The sequence below is a fragment of the Cervus canadensis genome, chromosome 33 (assembly GCF_019320065.1).
Source record: "Cervus canadensis isolate Bull #8, Minnesota chromosome 33, ASM1932006v1, whole genome shotgun sequence".
Lineage (NCBI taxonomy): Eukaryota > Metazoa > Chordata > Mammalia > Artiodactyla > Cervidae > Cervus > Cervus canadensis.
In genome coordinates, this window is record NC_057418.1 from 11,871,158 (window position 1) to 11,896,137 (window position 24,980).

At 40.7% G+C, this 24,980-nt stretch overlaps 2 protein-coding genes across 4 annotated transcripts in view; one reads left to right on the plus strand and one right to left on the minus strand.

Annotated features, from left to right (window-relative positions):
- The window catches only part of NHSL1 (NHS like 1), a 142,131-nt gene that overhangs the window by 99,701 nt on the left and 17,450 nt on the right, over nucleotides 1-24,980 (minus strand). The window contains exon 1 of one of the 3 annotated variants that reach the window (XM_043457052.1): nucleotides 11,570-12,290. The exons of the other annotated variants lie outside the window; for them this stretch is intronic. Within the exon in view, the coding sequence (XP_043312987.1) occupies nucleotides 11,570-11,585 (16 nt within the window). The 5' untranslated portion in view covers nucleotides 11,586-12,290. Of the gene's footprint in view, nucleotides 1-11,569; nucleotides 12,291-24,980 lie in introns of those variants that run through there. 3 annotated transcript variants of the gene reach the window in all.
- Nucleotides 16,967-17,452, plus strand: LOC122433952 (intraflagellar transport protein 25 homolog). The gene has a single exon (XM_043457058.1). The coding sequence runs from the start codon at nucleotides 16,968-16,970 to the stop codon at nucleotides 17,355-17,357; it is 390 nt and encodes a 129-aa protein (XP_043312993.1). The 5' UTR covers nucleotide 16,967; the 3' UTR covers nucleotides 17,358-17,452.

Genomic DNA, 24,980 nt, shown 5'->3' on the forward strand with positions numbered 1-24,980 from the left:
CGTAGTAGTTCACAGAGGTAAAGAGGAGGAAATAAAGTCCTCAATGCAGTCAAGCACTCATTCAATCAACAGATATTAATAACACCTTGAGGTACTCTCTGATAGAAGGTCCTGAATAAATAACCAGCTTGTTCTCATTGCACCTAAGATGGACAGAAAAACACAGTGACCAAATTGTAAGGATATTTACATAGAAAATGGGGAACAGTGTTGTAATGGAAATAGAATGAAAAGCATACAGGAGAATCCTAAAAAGTAATCCAGTGGATCTGAAAAATTTAGAATAAGGAATAGGAAGGTCAAATGAGATAAAATTTCAGTAGAAATATTTAAACATATATAAAAAGGAAAAAGTCCCATAGTTACATGGTGACTTGCTATGAGAAAATGATCTCATATTTCTAAAGATAATTTTATCACTTTTTTTTCCCTTTAATCTGCAGTCAATTGCTCATTCTTGGAACTATGCAATGGAGTGCTTTAGTTCTTTGGTTTTCTTTTTTCCAATTGAAAACTCAAGAGGGAAGAAAGTGCTTGAAGGCTGTGTTTCTCCATGGTGAGTAAAACCTCAGTCCTCTAAGAGAAGAGTAACCACTTCAGAACAGTACTTGAGAGTAGCCGGCAGAGGACTGGTCGTTTTCCTGAGGGTGACCTGCCACTTCAAAGACCAAGAGGGTACCTGGGAAGCGTATCTCTCACCATGTCACCAGAAAGTCTAGACTCATTTGTCTTGAATGTTTGAATTTCTAGAAACACATTAACCTTTCTCCTCTTCCATGATCAGCTTCCTTCCCCCTCTTAGAAGTCATTACTGACTGAAACTGTCACATTGGGTTTTTCTATCCAGTTGCTATAGAAGATAAAACTTCACAAGTTAAAAATCTTTCTTGCTCTGCTTATTGCCTTCATATTTTCAGTCCCATCGTAAGTAGAAAAATCCACTTTTCTATTTTTAAGTTATCCTCAAAAGAGTCCTTTTATTTTCATGGAGAGTGATGGCTAAAGTCCTTTTTACCTGAACTAGATTAAATACTACATTTCATTCCTTTAATTGCAAACTGTTGTTGTCTAGTTGCTAAGTCCTGCCTGACTCTTCTGCAACCCTATGGGCTGTAGCCCGCCAAGCTCCTCTGCCCATGGGATTTTTCCAGGCAAGAAATCTAGAGTGGGCTGCCATTTCCTTCTCCAGGGGATCTTCCTGACCCAGGGATCAAACCCATGTGTCCTGCAGGCAGATTCTTTACCATGCCACTAGGGAAGCCCCCCTTAACTACAAATGTCAACTAGGATTCCTTCTTGGTTAAGGCAATGGGATAAGCCCTCAAGGAGCTTAGACTCTAAATGGGAAGCCACAGCATCTACCACTACCACCCACACGATGCAGTGTATGTCCCAAAGAAATTCCACTCAATGAGTGGGGTCAAAGCCTGCCCTCTATTTTAATAATGCTATGAAAGAAAAAAAAAAAACCAGGGGTTCTATGAAAGAGTAAAACATCAAGCACTCATCATGAGAGGACTTTCTGATATTCCTTATAACAAACCAAATCTCAGCAAAACAAATATATGCACAAGAATGAAAACTGAACTGCTTTTTAAACATTTCAGTTAGCTTCCTAACTGAATATGGACAGGTTCCCTACTATTTAGTTCTAACTGAATCCCTATTAAGGGGGAAAAAAAAAGCCATGGGAATCAATTTTTCAAAATTCCAACAGAAACTCTATCAAACTTGTTTTATACAAATTAAAGGTACACCTGCAGCTGCACTAAATACACACATGGCTACATGTGATGATGAAACGACACAGACTGGAATGATCTTTACTCCCGCTGCAGAGAAGATGAAGGCCTCTCAGTAGGCTATACCTTCCAGGAGCACCAGACAAGAGCATGACTAACTGGGAGCTGCAGTTTCAGCACAGAAACCTTTTCCTTTTCTGCCAAAATGAAGGATCTGACCAGCTACCAGTTCTGTAGCTTAGAAAACCACCTTTCTCCTCTATGGTTTGATTTTGGCCTGTGACTGATGTTCCCAAAATAAAGAGGAATTGCCAAGGCCTGAACTTTCATTCTGAGTAAAACGGTGTTTTGAGCAAAGCAGTAGCATGAACTCACAAAGGCTCACTTTGGTTACTGGGTTGAAAACAGCTGCTGAGGGAAGCTGTAACAGCTGCCCAGGTGAGACCCAGGCAGGAGGCGGCAGTGAAAGGCGCGAGAGGGAGTCAGATCCCAGAAAAGGTATTTTACATCGAGTCTACAGGATTTGCTGACACATTGAATCAGGGTGGGGGTGGGGTAAGAGAAAAACAGGAGTCATACATGACTTCAAGGTTTATAGCTTATTCAACTGGGAAAAAAAAAAAAAAAAAGGATTTGTCCCTTATGGGAATGAAGAAGGCTGCAGCGGAATAGATGTGAGGGTAAAGAGATGGATGAGGCACCAGGAGTTCACGAAGTCCATTGGACACCCGGTTGGAAATGTGGAGGAGACAGCTGGATATTCATATTTGAAATTTAGGGGAGAGGTCTCAGTTGCAGAGAGACATGTGGGAATTATCAGTATATCACTAATACTGGATTCCCCTACTGGAAAGCAGCAAAAAGTTCTTGACACTGATTAGAGAACTGTCTTAGAACAGATGTGAGAAGCCTGGGACCTGATTGCAGGCCTCACACAAGAGTTGCTAGAGGCCAGTATCAAGCGGGAGACAAAGCTTGTCTTCATGCACAGAGCAGGCGGATCACTTTCCAATGTGGAAATGAGGCAAAGCGAAATTTAAGGGAAATCCAGTTGAACACTGTCCAAAATAGGAGTCAAGGAGAACCCTTTGGTATGTCATGTGCCAAAGGAATCTCACATATTTTAGGGGTTCCTATTTTCCCGTCAGTTCACAGACACTTTATCTTTTGCAGATAACAGTCCCACAATGAATCTATTCACTAATTTCATGAAGGTGAGTGAGGAGCAGGGAACAACTAAGACAAACTCAATTTCAGCCAAATTTGTTACCGTAAGCCAAAAGCATATAAATAAAGATTCATAATATCTGCCACACCAACATGAACTTTCTGTGGGAAGCAGAAAATGTACAGGACTTTAAATTTAGATGCTCTCAATGGGTGACTGAAAACAAGCCATCTCTGTCACAGTCTTATAATTTTAAACCTAAAAGTTGATGGCAAATATCAAACTAATGTTTTATCTCATGTTAACCAATGCTTTAAATCATGCTTTAAGCCATCAAAAGTTTACTCATCTGCATTGTCTTTTTGGAATTTATGGACACTGCAGTTTTGGAAGGATGGACATACAATGTCATCTTTTGAGTCTGCTTTTTTTTAACTTCCATTGTAATTTACTGATAATTCAGCTGGACAACTCTTACCCTCACTAACTTGTTCTCTCTGACATGGAAAATGGGTCAGTCACCAATGGAGGAAGGAACTGAGTGAAAGGAGAAATACTCAGTAAGGAGAGCCAGTTACCAATTCCTCAGCAGTCAACCTGAAATAAGGACATGTCTACCGATGAAGGATAAAACCACTCATCTAGCCGTTCCTCCCATCCAGATATGGAGAGATTTTTTTTTTTTTTTTAATACAAGCGATTTTATAAAAGGCACCACATGAGTAGTCCAAATCTTGTTTAGGATTTTTATCAAGTGTATGTTCTGCCAGAAAACATTTCCAAAAAGGAATGGTTTTTGTCTCAAATGCTGTAGCAGCAAATACTTCCGCTGGAGCAGTTAGAACTGTGTCAGGATATTCTCCATGGCTTCTCTGGCTTTCAAAATATTTGTGTTGCTATAAGGTTCATTTGCCAGTATATGTGACTTATGAGTCTTTGTATTCACCTGGGTGTATTTATACAACTGTGATGCCGGGAAACTTTACAAAAGTTGGTGTAAATATGCTGCAATGAGAAACCAGAAATATATCTGCCTTTCTCACTATATAGTTACACCATATTCCTAAATTATGGTATTAATAGAAATTAGTCTTTACTTTCAGAAAACCCAAGGTAGCTCTAATCAGTAACTTTATGAAGCACTTACCAAGGTCACAGTTAACTAATATTACTACATACTTGTGATAAAATGTCTAGCATCTTATGTAAGTAATTATTTACTCCTTAATCTTTTGTCAAGTAGATGCTACTCATGTGGCTCAGTGGTAAAGAATCCACCTGCCAATGCAGGAGACATAAAAGACATGGATTCAGTCCCTGGGTCAGCAAAATCCACAGGAGAAGGAAATGGCAACTAGCTCCAGTATTCTTACCTGGAGAGTCCCATGAACAGAGGAGCCTGGCGAGCTACCATCCACGGGGTTGCAAAGAGCTAGACACGAATGAGCGACTGAGCAGCCACGCATGCTACTCTCAGTTAAGAGATTTTTATTCAGGCTTATATTATTAATGGACACAGTTGGGATTTCTTGAATCTTCTTCACTAACCTGTTAATGTTTTATTATCTGGGTGGCCATTAGCAGAGAAAACCTTAAAAAAACGTCTCTGGCCTTGCTTTGTACTCAAAGTGAATCTTGGGGAAAGTAGAACTCCCCTTGCCCCCTTCAAGGCAGGCACAAGCAGTAGTGCCTTCTCAGAGGACAGGAAAGCAGCTGGAAAGGTCTTGGGTGCTGAGAAGACCCAGGCCTGGGGGATAAGTCTGGGAGCATGGGAGAAGGGAGGCTTTCCTGGGGCAAGGGAAACCAGGCACACGGTCAGTGCCATTAACATCTGATGAATACTAACACCCCAAACTCTATCAAAACATTTTGGTCAGATGTGATGAACCTCAAGAGGTATTCAGGGTATCAACAAATTTGGGATGAATCTATATATATAAAAATTAGCCACTCTGGGATAATATGCATTTTTGCAAAAACTAGGTAGTCTGTTACAGCAACACTTTTGTAAGGAATAGAAGGGACTAGAGTTTCTTTTATCCTCTTAAAAAAGAGGAAAGGGGTAAAGAAAAACTCCAACAAATTTGAAAGAGATGGCCGAAGGAGGAGAGATGCAGGACCACCTGGGACTGGGGGCTCCCCTAAGTCTGGTTCTCTCTCTGCCATGCCAGCTCATGGGCATCTTCTATGGCAGATTGGCTGAGGAACCTTTTCTCTTTGAAAACAGAAAAGTCACTACAACTTAAGTTTCCCCAGCCAGTCTTCTAACCAACTCTGAAGTCTCCTGGACTCCTGCCTTCTCCTGAAGCCACTTTAACCCTCTGGATGCCCTGTGCCTTCCTTCTCCCAAGAACACTCCCTAGGCAAGTCGCAGTGGACCTTTCCCTCCCTCCTCCTCTGCCCATCAGCAGCTCATCAGTGACTCGGGAGAGTGGAGGCATGTGTCACAACCTTGACTCTAAAAGTTTCCGAAGCTTGCACAGTTTCACTCAGCGAAATAAGACCAAAATAGCATAGATGTCCTCTTATGGTCATCAGAGGAGGGAATTTTCCCCTTTTGTTTCCAAATGCAGTCTTGCCAAATTTCTCAAGAGCAAACATGTAATATATAACCTGACTTTTGAAAACCATACTCCGCTTAAATATAAATTTGCTTAAGACTATATTTCAACTCCTGGTTCCTAAAGCTCAGTTTATACTATTTATATCTTTTTGTTATAAGAAGACATTCCAATGAAGAAGTGGCAATGAGCACTTACATTTCTCTTATCACGCAAGTAACCCGTCCCCCTCAAATTAAATCCTCGTTCAAGTCATCATGGCCTTTGTTTCAATGGCTCTCAGCATTAACCACATTTTGGCAGTAACAACAATACAAATTCTAAAGTCCAAGTTAACAAAACCTGATAAATATGACATCATCAGCAGATGGAGGATGGACATTGCTAATATGATACCCAATAGTTTGTCATTATACTACTGCCTGTCAAATGAAGACCTCTTTATCTCAAATCCAACTGCTATGTATGATTTTATAAACCAATGGACATTTTTCAAATTTAAGAATATCCATCTTCCTACCCTGCATCACCAATATGTTCAATCATGCAAAAGCTATTAATTGCTTTTAAAGCCCTTAGGTTGTTTCAGCAGGATTTTCTTCTGATGTTTAAAACAGAAAAATACATATCCCTGCATACCTTTGTGCCTGGCTGATGGTGGCGACATGACGTCCTGAGTGGTAAATTGCCTTTATCACACTGGTCCATCTGCCTTCATCTATTAACTATCACCTTTACTAACGCATGTGCAGATTACTGATCACACCTTCTTAACTAGAGGGAGTTCAATCTGGCGTAGAGATAATACACCCCCCCATCAACATGCAATCAGAGGAGGAGGAAAGCAGGAAATGGAATAACTAGAAAAAAGAGATATGGAAATCAGGAAATAAAGAAAACAAGAGTAGGTAAAAATGGGACAGGAGATCCTCAAATGGAGAAAGAAACTCATGGAAACCTTTGCCAATGCTTTTGGTAATTCATCATTTGATTCAGTTCCACCAAATCACAGGGCACTGTCCTTGCACAGAGCATGCTCCACAGACAAGCAGACCCCCAGCCCTGCAAGCTTCTGGCAGCAAAGCTCTGTTAACTGCTTTCATACCTTAAGCATAGCATCTCCTAGTTTCTATTATATCATCTCTTCAGCACAGTGATCTGACTTCTGCTGCAATATATTTAAAAGCAAGATTTTGATTAGTAGTAGAAGGAAGAAAGAGAACTGGAAAGCATGATCAAGTTTTCAAGGGAAAGACAAAGGAAATAAAAGGCTAGCTTTGTTTGGTTTATTAAATTTCAAGGGCTTTGCCCGCCAGTTTGAAAAATGCATGATATCATCAGTGTGTTTATTAAAAGTGCTACTTTAAATTGCAGATTGAGCAAATGTGAATTTCCCCTGGTAGCTGTAGGTTACTGGCTAGCAATTATACGCAATTTTTAAATGAAAGGAGGGAAGAAAAATGGCTCTAAAGGCTATGGCTTTAAATTTACTTAAATTTAAATTTAAGTAAAATTCAAAATATGAAAGTATGATAACGAAATGTCCAGATTCACCCAGATACAAGATTCCCGAGGTCACTTCACATTTTGATTGTTCAAGCCCTTTAAAATGATACTCAGAATCAAATAGTAAAATAGCGTCAAGTCTGCTCAATGCTTACTTGACAGTTTATTACTGGATTTATAAAAGGTGGGAAGAAGGGGTAGGGGAACCGTCCAGAGCAAATGGTTGCTTGCTAACTTGAAAAAAATGCACTTGTTTCAGCACAGAAATAACAAATCTGTTTCTGATTCCAGACATTATTTTCCAAATGCTGCCAAGAAAAGAATCTGAGGAATCCTTTTACATGTACAACACGCACGAGACAACTGGGAAGAGGCCTGTGATCTGCTCCAGGGTGCACGCGGAGGAAGGACAGAGCAGGGTTTCTAGGGGGAACTGCCCTCTCGGGAGCAGACGTACATGCCTGACATAGTTCATCGCTGTAATCTCCAACATAACTCTGCTATTATTAGACAACCTAAAGGCTTTCCTAAATCTGTAACTTGTGAAGCAGAAAAGGATATAGATGGGACCCTACCATGCTAAGTATGCAGGCAGCTGGGATACACCCCGTCGACAGAATGCACCACTTTTCTAATCCATGAAACTCAATTTCTAGACCTTGGACATCACATAAGAGGAGAGTAAGGGAAAGAATCTAGACCAACACTGAAGCCAGGTTGAAATCCCTGGAGAGAATCCTGACCAGGTAAAATCCAATACTAAATTCAGAAGCTTGAGATCCATGATGCTCACAAAGCGTACTGAAATTATTTTTAGGGTACAAAAGGATGTATATATTTATCATTTCCACATTCAGAGCAAGGACATTTTCAAAATAATATCTTATTTTTTTTAACTCAATTATACAGAAGTATCCTTCTCCAACATTTCAAAAATTATGTAAGGAGCAAGTTCATGATTCAAAAGTACACAATTTAGCAGGAATCACTTTTGTTATGTTAACAAGGGAGAAACTGAACAACAGAACCCACTATGGAGAGAAGAGAGAACAGGAGAATTCTGAGACTGAGTCATCCCACTGCCTGAGCTAGCTAATTCAACTGTTATGGCTCACACTGGGTTGACTGCAGTGAACTAAAGTTCGATTTTGTTTTTTTGTTTTTCCCCCTTCTCAGCAGGATCAGAGTACATGAAGGAAACTGGGTAATTTATAGGAAACAAAAAGGCAATGTTTTCTTTTGCACGACTAATTGTAGTGGGCATATGTTCAACCTTTCTATCTGTACAAACTGGTCAAACTTACAATGCTACACATTTCAAATATATCATCAAAACAGCTATACTGGATGGTCATCCTTACAGCTCTCCATTAAATACATCTCCTATGATGCTGCCCTCAATCCAAGCAACTAGGCATCCTAATGGGGTGACTAGTGCCCCCCAATCCATGTCCACTTGGAACCTCAGAACGTGACCTTATTTGGAAACAGAGTTTTTACAGATGTAATCAGCTAAGATGAGGTCATATACCGGAGGAGGGTGAACTCTAAATCCAATGACAGATGTCCTAATAAGAAAGCCAAGTGACAGAGTCACAGACAGGCTCCTAGGGAAGAAGGCCATGCAAAGACCGAGGCAGAGGTGCTGCCACAAGTCATGAAATACCTGAAGCCATCAGAAACCGGGAGAAGCCAGGAAAGAGTCCACCCTTGAGACTGCGGAGAGACAATGACAGCGCCAACACCTTGTTGTCAGACTCTGGCTTCTAGAACTGTGAGAGAAGATGTTTCTGTTTCAAGCCACTCACTTAGTGGTAATCTGTTGCAGTCTCTCTAGGAAACTACTACAGATTTGTCTACTAAATAGTGCCAATGCCTTGTTACCAGAACACAATAAGATTACAACAGGAAATGAAATAAATGTTTAAGAACTTTATTACAGCTGTTTGACATTGTGGTGATAGCCCACAGCATGTGATCCTATGTTTTACAAAATATCCATGATGGATTGGAAATTAAAAGAAAAAAACCTAGTCCTCACAGTTAGAGATGCACTGAACAGATAATTAATATTTATAAAGATGAAGCTTGCACACTGTAATTAAGAAATTTGCATTTTCTGAATTGTCTCAGGAAAACTTAATTGTAATCCCCGCAGGTTTAGAAGTAAAAGTATTTTTTCTAATTTTTCTGAATAAAGTAATCCATGAATGGTATATAATATATGCAAGGTAGTTTCCTGTTAATCATATTATTTAATAAGCTGGAAACTCACTTCCAAGACCCCTGATTACACAGTGAAGAACAACACACCATGGCTTTGTTACCAACAGGGACTGGGCAGAGCTTGAGAAAACATGTTCCCAGAGGCTGGGAGCTCAGATGTTGCTCATGGGAAAAAAACCTAGGTGGAGTGAATGTATCTGAGCTATTTCAATGGCAACAGTAGACAGTAGAGATTATAACTACATGAGCTATTATAGTCAAGAGCAATGATAAAGATGACATCTCTCTTCCAAGAAGGCAATTTTTCTAGCACCAAATCGACCAAAAACTGAGTAGACATGACTTCAAGAAAAAAAAAAAAAGTAGTCTAAATGGGGAAAAGGAAACTCTACATGCATGTGGGAAGCTGTCTGATGTGTTTTCTTTAACAATTAAAAGAAATACACAAGACATGATTTTAACCCAAAAGAAGGGCAATCATGCTTCCTTTAATATCCACGCAAATCATAACCACAGACTTAAAGAGCTCCTAGGACCTCAGTGAGCCACAGAAACAGGCCAATTAGTGAAGTCCTCTGAAAAAGCCTCCAACAGAGGCAAACACGAATGAAGAAGGACGCAAAGCATCCCCAGCAGCCCTTGACGTTCCTGGACTTAGTCTCACCACGACTTTATCACAGGTCGGCCATACACAAGGACCTAGAGATCCTAGAGGGCAATCTAAAAGTCATTATTGTAAATGAAGAGGCTGCAAATCACAGGAAGAGAGCAAAAGGCAACGGTTGTCCTGGCTGCTGGGTGATGGGAAAGTAGATTTTAAAAGGGATTGTAGACTTCTGATTAGAACACACAATTCAGCATAAAAGCACTTAGTTGCTATCACATGCCACTCATTTGACTTTCTCAAATCTCCCAAGTTACCTCGGAAACTAAGAGTCCATGAAACTGGTAAGATTCCTTAATAAAATGAAATTGCTGTGATGGGAATGGGTGGGGCAAATACATTGAAGCAACAGAAGACATGCCCTGCAACAACTCCACACCTGCATTCAATTAAAAACTCTGAACCGGAAGCTATCATTAGATCATAATGATTTCAGCTGGGGAAATGACACTAGGGTAGCAGGCATCCTCATCCAATGATACTGAATTTTGGCTCTTCTTAGTCACACGTTTTTGGGAGCAAACAATTTTTTGAGAAACAGCATCAGGAGGGCCCATGACTCATTTCACCTAAGAATATTTTTTCAGAAATACTCAAATTCACTTCAGCTGATGGGCTGCCTTAGAAATCCATTTCAACTAAATGTACTAAAATAAGAATTAGTTGAATTCTTAGGGAGCAAAAGATGTGAAGCTGTTTCCTGTTTTCACCTTGTCAATTTGATCAAATTTGTACCAACCATATAAACAAATAACCCAAACTCAGAATTTAATATTAAAGACTTGGGTGGTTTTTAAGGTGCCAGGTTAGGGTTAAAACTGTAAAGGCTGAGCGTAGAGAACACTGGTCTGCACCTCAGAAACAGTGAGGACAGAGGGAGGACAAAAAAAGCCATCAGCAAAGCAAGCCAGGCTCACTTTACTTCCCCGAATTGAAAAACTGTCAAGAATTTCACATCAACAGGCTGACATACACTGAAAGATATGAACAAAATAGTCAACTCCAGTTCCAAGGAAATTCACTTGAACTCCCCCATTCCAACAATCTCATTGAAAAACACATTCTCAAATGCTTAAATTATAATTACATTGACAGAGCTGGAAGAAAAAGAGTTGAAGAAAAAATAATTGCCTAAAGAGAGAAAAGCACTCTCCAACTAATGGGGGAATCAGTACATATATTCATATAGTCACCATCTTCCAGTACTTCCCAAAGTACTATAGTCCATACACACATAGCTAGGACAAGAATTTCTATTCTATGGTAAAATTAATTTCATTCCTGAATTCACACATTAAAGCTGCAAGTAACAGGATTGCTCCCCCCCTTATTCTCTCTAACCCTTTCCACGAGCAACTCATCACATGAAAACTTCTCTAACAGGACTCATACCCCAACTGTAAACCATGCCCACTTAGATGATGAAGTTTCCTTTCATTCTAAACTTTTAATTACTTAGTCTATGACAACACACATCCCAAACGCATCCAAACAGAGAAATATCCTGTCTAAAAGAAAAATTCCATCTCCCCAGCAGGAGGTCTTTCTTCCTGTTTGCAACCAGAAAAGAACAATGACTTTTTCACTTTCATACTTAACAAATCTCTCTCCAACTCTGATTTTAAGAGAACCAGCCCTCGGTTCTGATGCTGAATGAACATTCTTCTAGTTCACCACCCTGGTTGGCCCAAAGCCCCCTCACCTTTCAGGCAGAACATGGTGCAGCCGTTCCATGAGGGGCCAGTGCTCCCGGCCGAGCAGGGAGCAGGGTTCACACAGCTGTCTCCAGCCCACCGCCCAGCCCTCACTGCCAAGAACGGGGCAGCCGGCCAGCGCCGGGGATTACAGGAAGCCACTGCCCAATCCCCAGCTTTCTGGGCTGAGCTGCTGACACCTCCCTATCTTTCACGGGGAGTTTCACACCCTGGAATCAGCCAGGATCATCTGGGAAAGTGAGGGGAGCCAGGAGGTGGGCAGTGGCTGTTCGTGTGGTCCAGTGCCGGGCAGCGCAAGGGCCGGGTTTAGTTTGTCTTTATCTCTCAGCATTTTCCATTGCAGCAGATGGAGCACCTCACGTGATCGACACAAAAAAGAAATCCCTCGATTCAGTTTCACTGTTTGCTATTAACTATCACGACTATGCTTTGTCATCATTATTCTTCTGCTAGGCACACTCTTTCTCATGTGGAACAACTCATACACTACTACAGTTCTGGCACTAATCGTTGCAATATGAAATTGTACACACAATTGAGTCTACATAAATGGGTGGATGTGTGAAGTGCCCAAAACAAAGCCAGACAAATTGTAAAGTACCATGGAAGCATTGACTACCGTTATTATTACTGCTATAAATACTACTACTATTAACATGGGCTTCCCTGATGGCCCAGACAGTAAAGAATCTGCCTGCAATGCAGGCGACCTGGGTTCAATCCCTGGGTTGGAAAGATCCCCTGAAGAACGAAGTGGCAACCCACTCTAGTATTCTTGTCTGGGCAATCCCATGGGCAGAAGAGTCTGGGGGGCTACAGCTCATGGGTCACAAAAAGTCGGACATGACTGAAGTGACTAACATACACACACACTGTTAACGGGCTTTTGTGTTAGGATAAAAAATGTGGAGGGTATTACACTTCTATGGAACTGCCATTTTTCAGATGAGGAAATAAAGATTCACACACAAGTTGGCATCAGAGTATGTGAACTTCTAATTCTGTTGCAGTCATTAGCATATCATTAAGTATCTCACCCTCCACTAGAAAGCTAAAATTCACTCTGGCAAGTTCAAGGCTTACTTTACTGTAAACTCTTTAACACAGATTAAAAAGTGACAGATTGTTTTGAAGTTTTTTTTGCAGATCTGAAGACGGTCTGCAGATGAGGCCCCAGGAGTACCCCTGCCTGAAAGTGCCAGCTGGACCGGGAGTGTCCCCCAGTTCTCAGAGACTCTCTCCAGTCTCCTGGTCACAGGAAATGACCATTGTTCACAAGCCCATTGCTGTGTGCAGATCTTCCTCTTGACTCTACAGGATACAGGAAACTGACTCAGAACCAATCTATCTGTCTGTGTCCTAGGGTGCTTGCTGCAGCCGTGGCTACAGACTGTGGATGCTGAGTCTTCTGGCTTTCAACACTGGGCTCAGCGTAGCCTAGCTGGGTTTTGCTCCTCATCTAGTATCACTAGCAGGGCCTGGTTAACAAGCAACCATAAGGAAGTCACTGCAGTAATACTAGTTGCTATGACCCACTGAGAAACAGAAGTGGTCCCTAGCCAGAAGCTAGCAGGAATGAAAAGAAGCCTGCACGCAGAACGACAAAGAGCGATACTCACTCCTAAAACAGAACTGGAAGGAACCGAGTAGCTCATCTGATGGGGAAGAACGGTTCAGAGATGAGGTGATTTGTCCAACTAAGCAGCAGCAACTTCAAGATCAAAGTCAAACCACCTGACTCAGCCTTGACCATCTCAACCACCTGACCCTCCCCCCAGAGTGTTGGGAGTCATCCTTTATCTTTTCCTATTTTGAGTGGTCTTTCATGCAATGTATGAACTGCAAAGATATTCCTGAAAGTATTCTTGTGTGTTGGAATGAACTTTTTAAACTGCACACACAGAGAGAAACTTTACACCTTGAAGAGTTAAGAGTATCCTTAGAATGCTGTTAAAAGCATGCAGTCACTCCAACCCTGGGTACTAACCTGTATTCGGCTGAGGTGGGTTTGGAGTGACTACGTGCTTTTAACAGCATTCTAACGATCAGTTCAGTTCAGTTGCTCAGTCGTGTCCGACTATTTGCGACCCCATGAATCGCAGCACGCCAGGCCTCCCTGTCCATCACCAACTCCCGGAGTTTACTCAAACTCATGCCCATCAAGTTGGTGATGCCATCCAGCCATCTCATCCTCTGTCGTCCCCTTCTCCTCCTGCCCCCAATCCTTCCCAGCATTAGGGTCTTTTCCAATGAGTCAACTCTTCGCATGAGGTGGCCAAAAGTATTGGAGTTTCAGCTTCAGCATCAGTCCTTCCAATGAACACCCAGGACTGATCTCCTTTAGGAGGGACTGGTTGGATCTCCTTGCAGTCCAAGGGACTCTCAAGAGTCTGCTCCAACACCATAGTTCAAAAGCATCAACTCTTCAGCGCTCAGCTTTCTTCACCGTCCACCTCTCAAATCCATACACGACTACTGGAAAAACCATAGCCGTGACTAGACAGACCTTTGTTCGCAAAGTAATGTCTCTGCTTTTTAAATATGCTATCTAGGTTGGTCATAACTTCCCTTCCAAGGAGTAAGCGTCTTTTAATTTCATGGCTACAGTCACCATCTGCAGTGATTTTGGAGCCCAAAAAAATAAAGTCTGACACTATTTCCATTGTTTCCCCATTTATTTCCCATGAAGTGATGGGACCAGATGCCATGATCTTAGTTTTCTGAATGTTGAGCTTTAAGCCAACTTTTTCACTCTCCTCCTTCACTTTCATCAGGAGGCTTTTTAGTTCGTCTTCACTTTCTGCCATAAGGGCGGTGTCGTCTGCATATCTGAGGTTATTGATATTTCTCCTGGCAATCTTGACTCCAGCTTGTGCTTCATCCAGCCCAGCGTTTCTCATGATGTACTCTGCATATAAGTTAAATAAGCAAGGTGACAATATACAGCCTTGACGTACTCCTTTTCCTCTTTGGAACCAGTCTGTTGTTCCATGTCCAGTTCTAACTGTTGCTTCTTGACCTGCATACAGGTTTCTCAAGAGGCAGGTCAGATGGTCTGGTATTCCCATCTCTTTAAGAATTTTCCACAGTTTATTGTGATACACACAGTCGAAGGCTTTGGCATAGTCAATAAAGCAGAAATAGATGTTTTTCTGGAACTCTCTCACTTTTTCGATGATCCAGTGGATGTTGGCAATTTGATCTCTGATTCCTCTGCCTTTTCTAAAACCAGCTTGAACATCTGGAAGTTCATGGTTCACATATTGCTGAAGCCTGGCTTGGAGAATTTTGAGCATTACGTTACTAGCGTGTGAGATGAGTGCAATCGTGCGGTAGTTCGAGCATTCTTTGGGATTGCCTTTCTTATTCTAAGGATACTCATATTTAAACCTTTTAATACAGAGACAACCTGACAACGTAGAAAGAACAATGAACTGGAAACTAAACAGAACATGACTGCAGCCACGTCTATAGCCTTATCTAGCTGGTTTGTATGTTAGCTCATGACCCATAAAGGTGCAGACTGAAGGTAGGACTAAATTAACTCTAAGATTCTATCCTAACCTACTCCATTGATTTTTTTTGCTGTGACATATACAGAAATGGATATTAATATTAACATAAATGAGCATTTTTGTTAAGTGCATTATGTTAAGAAAAAGACAATCTTTGCTTTCTTATGACGTAATGCAAGAGGTGAGTAAATATAACAAATAACTATAATAGGATAAATTATATAATAGATAAATATGCAAAATTAATAATGATCAATGATAGCTTCTTGCCTATTACCATTTAACCAAGTTACTCTTGCTACCCAGGTTAAATCATCTGTAATGTAATGGGTTAAAGAGTGTCCTCTCCCCACCAGTTCCTACCTATCAGAACCTCAGGATGTGACCTTGTTTGGAAATAGGGCCTTTGTAGACATACTTGAGATAAGGATCAGGATGATGTAACACTGGATCAGCGTGGTAAGTGTAACAACAGCAATATTAATAAGGATAGTAATAGACAGAAAACAGCACACAGAGACACATAAAGGCTATGTGAAAACAAGAAAGGATTAGAGTCATGAGGCCACCAGGCAAAGACCGCTTAGAGCCATCAGCAGCTGGAAGAGGCAAGGAAGGATTCTCTCCCAGAGCCTTGGCAGGGAGCATGGTCCCGCCTGTGTGCCTGCTCAGTCATGCAGTTGTATCGGCTCCTTGTGAACCCCTAGGCTGTAGCCCACCAGGCTCCGCTGTCCATGGGACTCACCAGGCGAGAGCGCTGGAGTGGGCCCTATAGGCACCTGAGCCGCGACAGAATAAATTTCCCTTAAGCAACCCCACTTGCGGTCCTTTCGTACAACAGCTCAAGGGAATGACTACATTTAGCAAGGTAGTAACTGTGGGACAAGGGGTATAATGTTTTTTCTTTTTAAACTGACTTCAATTTATGATCACAAGGGCTTAAAACTTGTTTTTCCCAAATCAACTGCATGTAGTATGGCTAAAGTATTACTGTAAAGGTATAGTACCAAAAAGAAAACCCTTTCCATGATGTAACACTGCCAAACAGCACAAACATGACCTTAGATTGGTGAAATGACAGACATCACTGTCTGAAAAGCTCACAGCACTAAACACAAGCAGTGGAAACGGAATAGGCCTTTATTAACACTGAATAAGGTTATCATTTTTAAAACGAAATCCCTTGTTTTCACCAAACAACTGTGAATATGTTTGAGAAATAAAATAAGAAAAGGCATGCTGTTCCAACTAGGAAAAATTAATAAGAACTATTCATTAAAATTATTATCTGGGGTGGGGGTGGAGGGAGGAGAGAAAAAGGTGAGAGAGATTGAGGTACAAATTTTCGCTTACAAAAGAAATGAGTCACAGGTATGATGTACATACAGTGTGGGGATATAGCTATCGATTACATAATATCTTTGTACAGTGACAGATAATAACTAGACTTACCAGGACAATTATTTTAAAATGCACAGAAATATCAAATCACCTTGTTGTGTACCAGGAACTAACAGTGTTTTAGGTCAATTATACTTCAAAAACAAACTCATAGAAATAGTGGTCACATTTCTAGTTACCTGGGATGAGAAGGAGGCAGAATTGGATGAAGGTGGTCGAAAGGTACAGACTACCAGTTATAAGATAAATAAGCACTGGGGATGTAATGTACAAATTGAGAGATATAGTTAACACTGCAAATAAATAAATAAATAAATAAAAATAAATTAAAAAAAAAAAAAACACTTGCAGTATGAGATGCAAACTGGTATATAAGGAAAGGATAACAAACAAGGTCCTACTATACAGCATAGAGAACTGTATTCACTATCCTATGATAAACTGTAATTGGAAAAGAACTTGAAAAAGAATGTATTTAGCTACACCAAGTGATGAAAAACACCCACCTGAAAATATGATTGATGGAAATCCAGAAACTTTTTGGACCACCACAGGAATGTTTCCCCAAGAGTTCATTATATGTTTTCACAAACATGTGAGGATTGAAAAGCTTGTAATCCAGAGTTACTTTGTGCGGACCTTGAGGATTGAAAAGAGTACTTCTAAAGAGCCAGTTGATTTTGAGCAATGGATTGAAAGAGATCTAGTACATACAGAGGGGCAGCTTCAAAATGAAGAAATTTTGGCACGTGATGGTCACGTTACTTACTTGAGATTCATTATTGTATCAGCCTTTGATCATTTTGCATCTGTGCATAGCGTTTCTGCAGAGGGAGTAGCAGTCTCAAATCTTTCTTAGTAATTATAATATACCCATGCACTATTTTTTAACAGTATATTTATTTAAACATGAAGTTGTCATTATTAAAGGAATTTGTATCAAAAAAAAAAAAAGAAAGAAAGAAAAAGAATGTATATATACGTACTGAGTCATTTTGCCGTACAACAGTAATTAACACCATAGTGTAATTCAAATATGTGCTGTGCTTAATCGCTCAGTCGTGTCTGACCCTTTGTGACCCTTTGAACTGTAACCCGCCAGCCCCCTTTGTCCAAGGGATTTTCCAGGCAAGAATACTGGAGTGGGTTGCCATGGCCTCCTCAAGGGGATCTCCCCAACCCAGCGATCGAACCTGCATCTCCTGTGTCTCCTGCATTGCAAGTGGATTCTTTACCTGCTGAGTCACTATATTTCAATAAAAAATAAATTAAAAAAAAACATTGCTGTATTTGAATATGAAAGTTATTGAGAGTAAATCCTAAGAGTTCTCATCACAAGAAAAAACTTTTTTTTCTATTTCCTTAATATTCTATCTATGTGACATGATCTTCATTCCAATCCCAAAGAAAGGCAAAGCCAAAGAATGCTCACACCACCGCAAAACTGCAATCATTTCACACGCTAGCAAAGTAATGCTCAAAATTCTCCAAGCTAGGCTTCAACAGCACATGAACCAAGAACTTCCAGATATTCAAGCTAGATTTAGAAGAGACAGAGGAACCAGAGATCAAATTGCCAACATCCACTGGATCATAGAAAAAGCAAGAGAATTCCAGAAAAAACATCTACTTTTGCTTCATTGACTATATTAAAGCCTTTGGCTGTGTGGATCATAACAAACTGTGGAAAATTCTTAAAGAGATGGGAATACCGGACCAACTTACCTGCCTCCTGAGAAATCTGTATGCGGGTCAAGAAGCAACAGATCTAACAGTGTCAAGTTAGAACCAGACATGGAACAACAGACTGGTTCCAAAATGGGAACGGAGTATGTTAAGGCTGTATATTGTGACCCTGCTTATTTAACTTATATGCAGAGTACATCATGCGAAATGCTGGACTGGATGAAGCACAAGCTGGAACCAAAATTGCCAGGCAAAATATCAATAACATCAGATACACAGAAGACACCACCCTTATGGCAGAAAGTGAAGAGGAACTAAAAAGCCTCTTGATGAAGGTGAAAGAGGTGAGTAAAAAAACTAGCTAAAACTCAACATTGAAAAAATGAAGATCATGGCATCCGGTCCCATCACTTCATGGCAAATAGATGGGGAAACAATTGAAACAGTGACAGACTTTATTTTCTTGGGCTCCCAAATCACTGCAGATGGTGACTGCAGCTATGAAATTAAAAGATGCTTCATCCTTGGAAGAAAAGCTATGACCAACCTAGACAGCAGCAACATTACTTTCCCAACAAAGTTCCGTGTAGTCAAAGCTATGGTTTTTCCTGTAGTCATGTGAGAGTTGGGCCACAAAGAAGACTAAGTGCTGAAGAATTGATGTTTTTGAACTGTGATGTTGGAGAAAACTCTTGAGAGTCCCTTGGACTGCAACGAGATCAAACCAGTCAATCCTAAAGGAAATCAGTCCTGAATATTCATTGAAAGGACTGATGCTCAAGCTCCAATACTTTGTCCACCTGATGCGAAGAGCTGACTCATTGGAAAAGCTCCTGATGCTGGGAAAGACTGAAGGCAGGAGGAGAAGGGGATGACAGAGGACAAAACGGTTGGATGGCATCATCAACTCAATGGACATAAGTTTGAGCAAGTTCCAGGATTATGGTGAAGGACAGGGAAGCCTGGCATGCTGCAGTCCATGGGGTTGTGAAGAGTTGGACATGACTGAGTGACTGAACAACAAATGTTCACTAAGCTTATTGGGCTTATTGTGTGTGTTGGAAAAGCCCATGATGCTGGGAAAGATTGAGGGCAGGAGAAGAAGGGGATGACAGAGGATAAGATGGTTGGATGGCATTACCAACTCAATGGACATGAATTTGAGCAAACTTGGAAATGGAGAAGGACAGGGAAGCCTGGCGTGCTGCAGTCCATGGGTTCGCAGAGAGTCAGACATGACTTAGCAACTGAACAACAACTGATCATTGCTAGTGAAATTCAAAACTTAATCCCTAGGAAGACTAAATGAATGGAGCAGGCCAGGATGATGCTTGCTTGAAGAATTTATAGTCCTCTGGACAGAACAAATGTTTTGCCTTTGCCAACCATGACTTTAGAGCCCCAACCTCTTCACTCCCTTGTAGGATTACAACATTCTGCATCATGTTAAAGTTTAATATTATTGTCTCAGACAGAGGGAGTGGTAGCCACAAGTACAGCCAAAAATGTTTAGATGCTCATGTCTTCCAAACCACTCCAGGGCTATTTCATTTGCCTGCTAAAAAAAAATTTGTTTGGTTTCAATAAAATAGTAGGGATGTGGGTAAATTAGGAATTAATTTGCATAATACATATAACGAGTGAGTCTAGATGGGCTCAAAATTCTACTTTGTTCCTGGCAAAATGGAAAACAAAATTATACAGGAAAAACAGGCAAACCATAGCTTTGTTGTTGTTGTTGTTTTAATGCATTCTGATTTTTACTTTTACTCAAAAAGCCAAAGATGGAAAAACCATTTTCCATACCCATTTGAGGATTTGTTTCACATCAACTAAAAAGGTATTCAATCAGGCAAAGTCTGTATCTTTGGCAGCAATGGAGTCGCAGACATAGAGAGCAGACTTGTGGACATTGTGGGGGAAGGAGAGGGTGGGAAGAGTAGCATGGAAACACATATATTACCAAATGTGGAATGGATGGCCAGTGGAGATGCGCTGTGTGGTGCAGGGAGGCCAGATTCAGGTGCTCTGTGACAGCCTAGAGTATGGGATGGAGTGGGAGGTGGGAGGGAGGTTGAAGAAGGAGGGCACATATGTATACCTGTGGCTGATTCATGCTGATGGCTGGCAGAGACCAACATGATATTGTAAAGCAATTATCCTCCAGTTAAAAATAAATAAATTAAAATATATTTTATAAAAGTCAGAGGAGACTGAACACATTCCCCATTACAGGTGGTCCTATTTCCATTACACTGCCAGAGACTGAAGATGTTGAAACCCTGTGAGGCTGTTTGGATGAGAATGTCCACAGAAGAAGCCATGCTGGTGGCCAAAGTTGACTGACACCATCTGAACATCTTACCAAAGTATTAGTCATTCTTATCTCATCCACTGTGCTAGGATACTTTGGTTCTTACCAATATTCAGAAGTTCTTAGAAGAAAGAGATTCAGTCTGGGTTTTTCTGCATATTTATCACTCCCACAGACCCAAAAGAAAGAAGAAAAAAAAAAAAAAAGATAACATGGTACCTTTAAACTGGCTAGTTTAAAGCTACTACTGGTGGCCCTTATGGTAAAGAACTTGCCTGCCAATGCAGGAGATGTAAGAGACGTTCAGCCCTTGGGTCAGGAAGATCCCTTGGAGGAGGGCATGGCAACCCACTCCAGTATTCTTGCCTGGAGGATCCCATGGACAGAGAAGCCTGGCAGGCTGCAGCCCAGAGGGTAGTACAGAGTTGCACGCAACTGAAGTGACACAGCATGCACTGGTCATAGTGCCCCAGTCTGGCCACTTCTGTAGGCAGCATCGCTCATCACTGGGAAAGCTGGCACACAGGACTTTGTTGTGGACACCTCCTCCTCCTAACCTCATCTAACCTGGTATCCTGTTTGATTCTTCTGCACTCTGCAGCTAGGGCTGACCAACCTGAAACTAAGGGCAACCTTTATCCTTTCCTGCAGTCACTTTTCTTTCAGGAGACCTTTGAATCCTGGCTCATTAAAGACAGGTAACTTTGTGCTGAACACAAACCAACCATGAAGCTCCAGAAGTCCTGCAAATACTGCACTGGGGGCTCTTGAATGGCTTCTGGCTGTAGGGAGCCTCTTTGAGTCACTGTATTTCCTCCTAGAATCATGGAAATTCTGCTTTAATTGGCCAGTTTAAAATATACTCTCCTGAGGCAGTTTTTAGAGTTATTTCAATTTTTTTTTCTTCAGAGCCAAATCTAGACTTCTTGACATCACAACCAAGAAGGAAGCCATCATTTGCCTCTTTATCATGAAATTTGTCTCTAATCTCATTCATGAAACCCTAGCTCTTCTAACACGCAATGATTTCTTTTTTTCTTCTTCTTTTTTTTAAGAACCCTTGGGCCCCTGTGGTTCTATGTCCCTAGGGAATGTAGGATAAGTGTCCACGTTGACCTGAGCTCTTGAGTCATCCTACAGCCTCTCCTGTTCCTCTTAGATGTGCAGAGATTCCTTGACTCCATTGTCGTCCACTGGGCTTCAGTCCGCCCCGTGTAGGAGCACAGAATACTTCCTAGGCAAAGAGAGCAGGAAGGAGCCTTTAATGGGAAACCTTGCTCCATTCATCCAGCCAGAAGAAGCTTCAAAGGTTGTGCCAATGGCTAAAATATTTCTTCCAAGTGACAATATTCCTTTGTAACTTTATAGTAGTTTATTTCTAAGTCAGACTTCTTAAACCACTGTCATACCTACTACATCTTTCCAAAAGAGCCCCAGCCACTCCATTCTCTCCCTGAGGGGAGAGGAAAACAAAACAAAACAAAACACATGTTTCTGCTTATGTAAGAGACACAAGGTAAGAATAAACCCCAAACTCCTCATCCAGCAATAAATTTGGACTTGAACTCAATTCTCTTCTGCAAATTTTCTGGCCATTTCCCTTTAAGCCACCCCATCAGTAGGCTTTGTTCCATAATCCATAGAGTCTCCTATCTGCACTGTCCTGGATCAGACTATCACTGTCTGGAATACAGCCCTACCTTCACAGCTTGTTTGTTTTGGGTTGTTGTTTTTTTTTTCCACTTCTCTGAAGCCACCCGTGACCACTCTTCTCTCCGCCAGCTTTATTTACGTAGCTATGATAGTGGCACAATTCTGTCTGCCCATCTAAAATGAGTTACTTGTCAAAATAAGGACTTGCTCAGGCACACCTACTTCCAACGCCCTGTGAAGTACCTGAAACACAACAGATGATCAGTATTTATAGCCTAAACCAGAATTACCATCACTCTACTATTTCATTCAAAAGCAAATAGAGGAAAGTGTATAAAATCTGCATTATTTAACATATTCCTTAGAATTAAATAGATACTACTGCCCCACACACAATTGTACTAAAACTCATCACTAAATAGTAGTTATTAAATAGTTGAACTTATGGTAGAATTTTTATAAATCATCATTTCTTTAAAGACTAATGGTCTAAAGAGGCTTCATTTTCAAACATGGATGCTATTCTCTTTCAAGGCAAGTTCGTCAGAACAAACTCAGAAGGCAATTTTTCCTTCCCTCATTCAGCCTAAGTTAAATATTTGAAGGATGATGGAAGTAGAAAAGGGAAAAAAATTTTTATCCATACAAGAATGCTGAAGTCAGTGTGTCCAGCTGGAGGGAGTACACCAAAAGATGTCATAATAATGACCCCAGATCCCCTTTCTTGGTGCATTTACAATGGATGTATTATAGAAGCAAAATAAAACCACGCGAGTGTAAAATTTCATCCTCTTCAAGATTTACCACTGTCAGTGAACCAAATGTGTGTGTATTTTGGAACATCAAAATAACCTCACATCCTTTCATGCTGTGTATTTCATTAATGTACTTGTGAAGGGACTGACTCCGATCATACACACTTCAGTGGCAACCCTTCCCGCAAAAATCCAACTAACCAAAAATAAAGAGGTCACTTGTATCATTTTCTCCTAAGCATCTGAGTAATGTGAGGAAGTTAAAACATTAGTCAACCTTCAACTATAGAAACAGGTGCAACACAAGATCTACTATCCACAAAATCACGGTCCTAAATCATTCTAAAGAGAAGTCAGACTACATATCAACAGAATTCAAGATCACGTACCAGCCAACCAGGAGGAACACAAGTTCAGCCACAATTTACTTGTTAATAAAACATAAGCTTGTAACCAGAGACAGTTACTGGACTATAATTACTTAGTTACTTTTAATCATCAAGCAAAATCATAAACATTAAAAGGTAGATACCAAGTTAAAATGCTCAGGCTCCTGAAAATTTCTGCATAGATAATTAAATAATCTAATATTTAAGTTACTTAAGATTTATACATTTAAAATATTTTGATTTATAAAATATTTTTAAAACTCAGAGCTCTGTATAAAGAACTAGAGAATTTCCACTTAAAAAGAGTAGTTTATTTCTGAAATCACCACATTCTCCAACTTCTGACCCACTTAAACCTTGCGGACAACACTTAAAGGAAAGAGCTAATCATTTCCCTTTCAACTGCCAAGTCTTCTGAGCAGCCAGGCAGTTTGAAAATTCAGGAATAGCAAGTTATTTCAGGACCCATAGGATTTACAACAATAATGGTTTGAGGAAACCGCAGCATTTGGGCTCCTTCAGTCTTTTTCCCTGTCCTTAGGAGTTTAAAAATAAGCAGGAAAATGGTTCTTCAAATTGGCAGACCAATTTCAGGGTGGCTTCTTGCCACAGTGCAGGATAATCACAGAGTTACATGATCCACAGTGGGTAGAACATCCCACAGAAGCAGCTCTTTTCTGATTCTCCTCTTTGATCAGATTTGAGCCTTTTCCATTTTTATTTTTGTTTTACCTCTTCCTCTCTCCCCCCCTGCCCACCTTCTTTCTCTCTTCCTCTCTCCTTTTCTCTTTTTCCCCTCTTCTTCACTTAACATCTAATAGAAATCACCTACAATTCTGTTGATGGAAATAGCTGGCATTTACTTCATGCTTTATTTTTATTTAACACATCTCAGCAGATTCAGCTGTTAGGATAACGAAAGTCTACAGTCTCTCAAGAGGAAAAACATCTATGTCAAAACCATAATACAAGGTTCACAGTTTTAAAATACACTTATTTCTCTTGAGGCAGGTGGGTTTCTGACGCTGTAAGTTGTTCAACTGTCTCTAGGGCCTTCAGCTCATATCAAGGAAAGGCTGCAGCTTGGGACCCTTGGGGTTTTCGGTTTGTTTGCGGGGAGGGGTTGTTTTTTTCTTTTCCTTCAATTCCTTGAAACCTGAATGAATTTTGCCTTTGTAAGCAGAAGCAAAGTGACCCAGAAGAGCCTGTTTCCAGGGTGAATGCTGTTCCTCTTTTGCCTTTGCCATCATCAGTAAGCTGCTTGTCTTCGACACATCTATTTAGAAAACTTTCATTGTGACACAGAGTGGGTGAAAGGCTTCCAAAACCTGCTCGGTAAGGTCAGCAAAGGAATTTGTCACTAGACCATCACAGCTAAGTCAGGAATGCCAAAATTAAAGAAACTAATAGAAAGGAACACAGTTGCAATACTATTTAAAAGAGGAGAAATAACACAAGGGCACAGCCTAAATGGGCTTGCGCCCTTGGGCTCTTGGCTGTGAGGTCTTAAAGCAAGCAAACTCACCTCCCTGGGCCCCTGCTTCTCATCCAGCACACCAGGCTATCCTGCAGATTCCTTCCAGCTCTAACAAATTACCTTTGTTTTTTAAGGTAACTGTTAGATCTCTTCACAACTCCAATTTAGGAACTATATTCAAATATTTACTAAAATACTCTCAAATAGC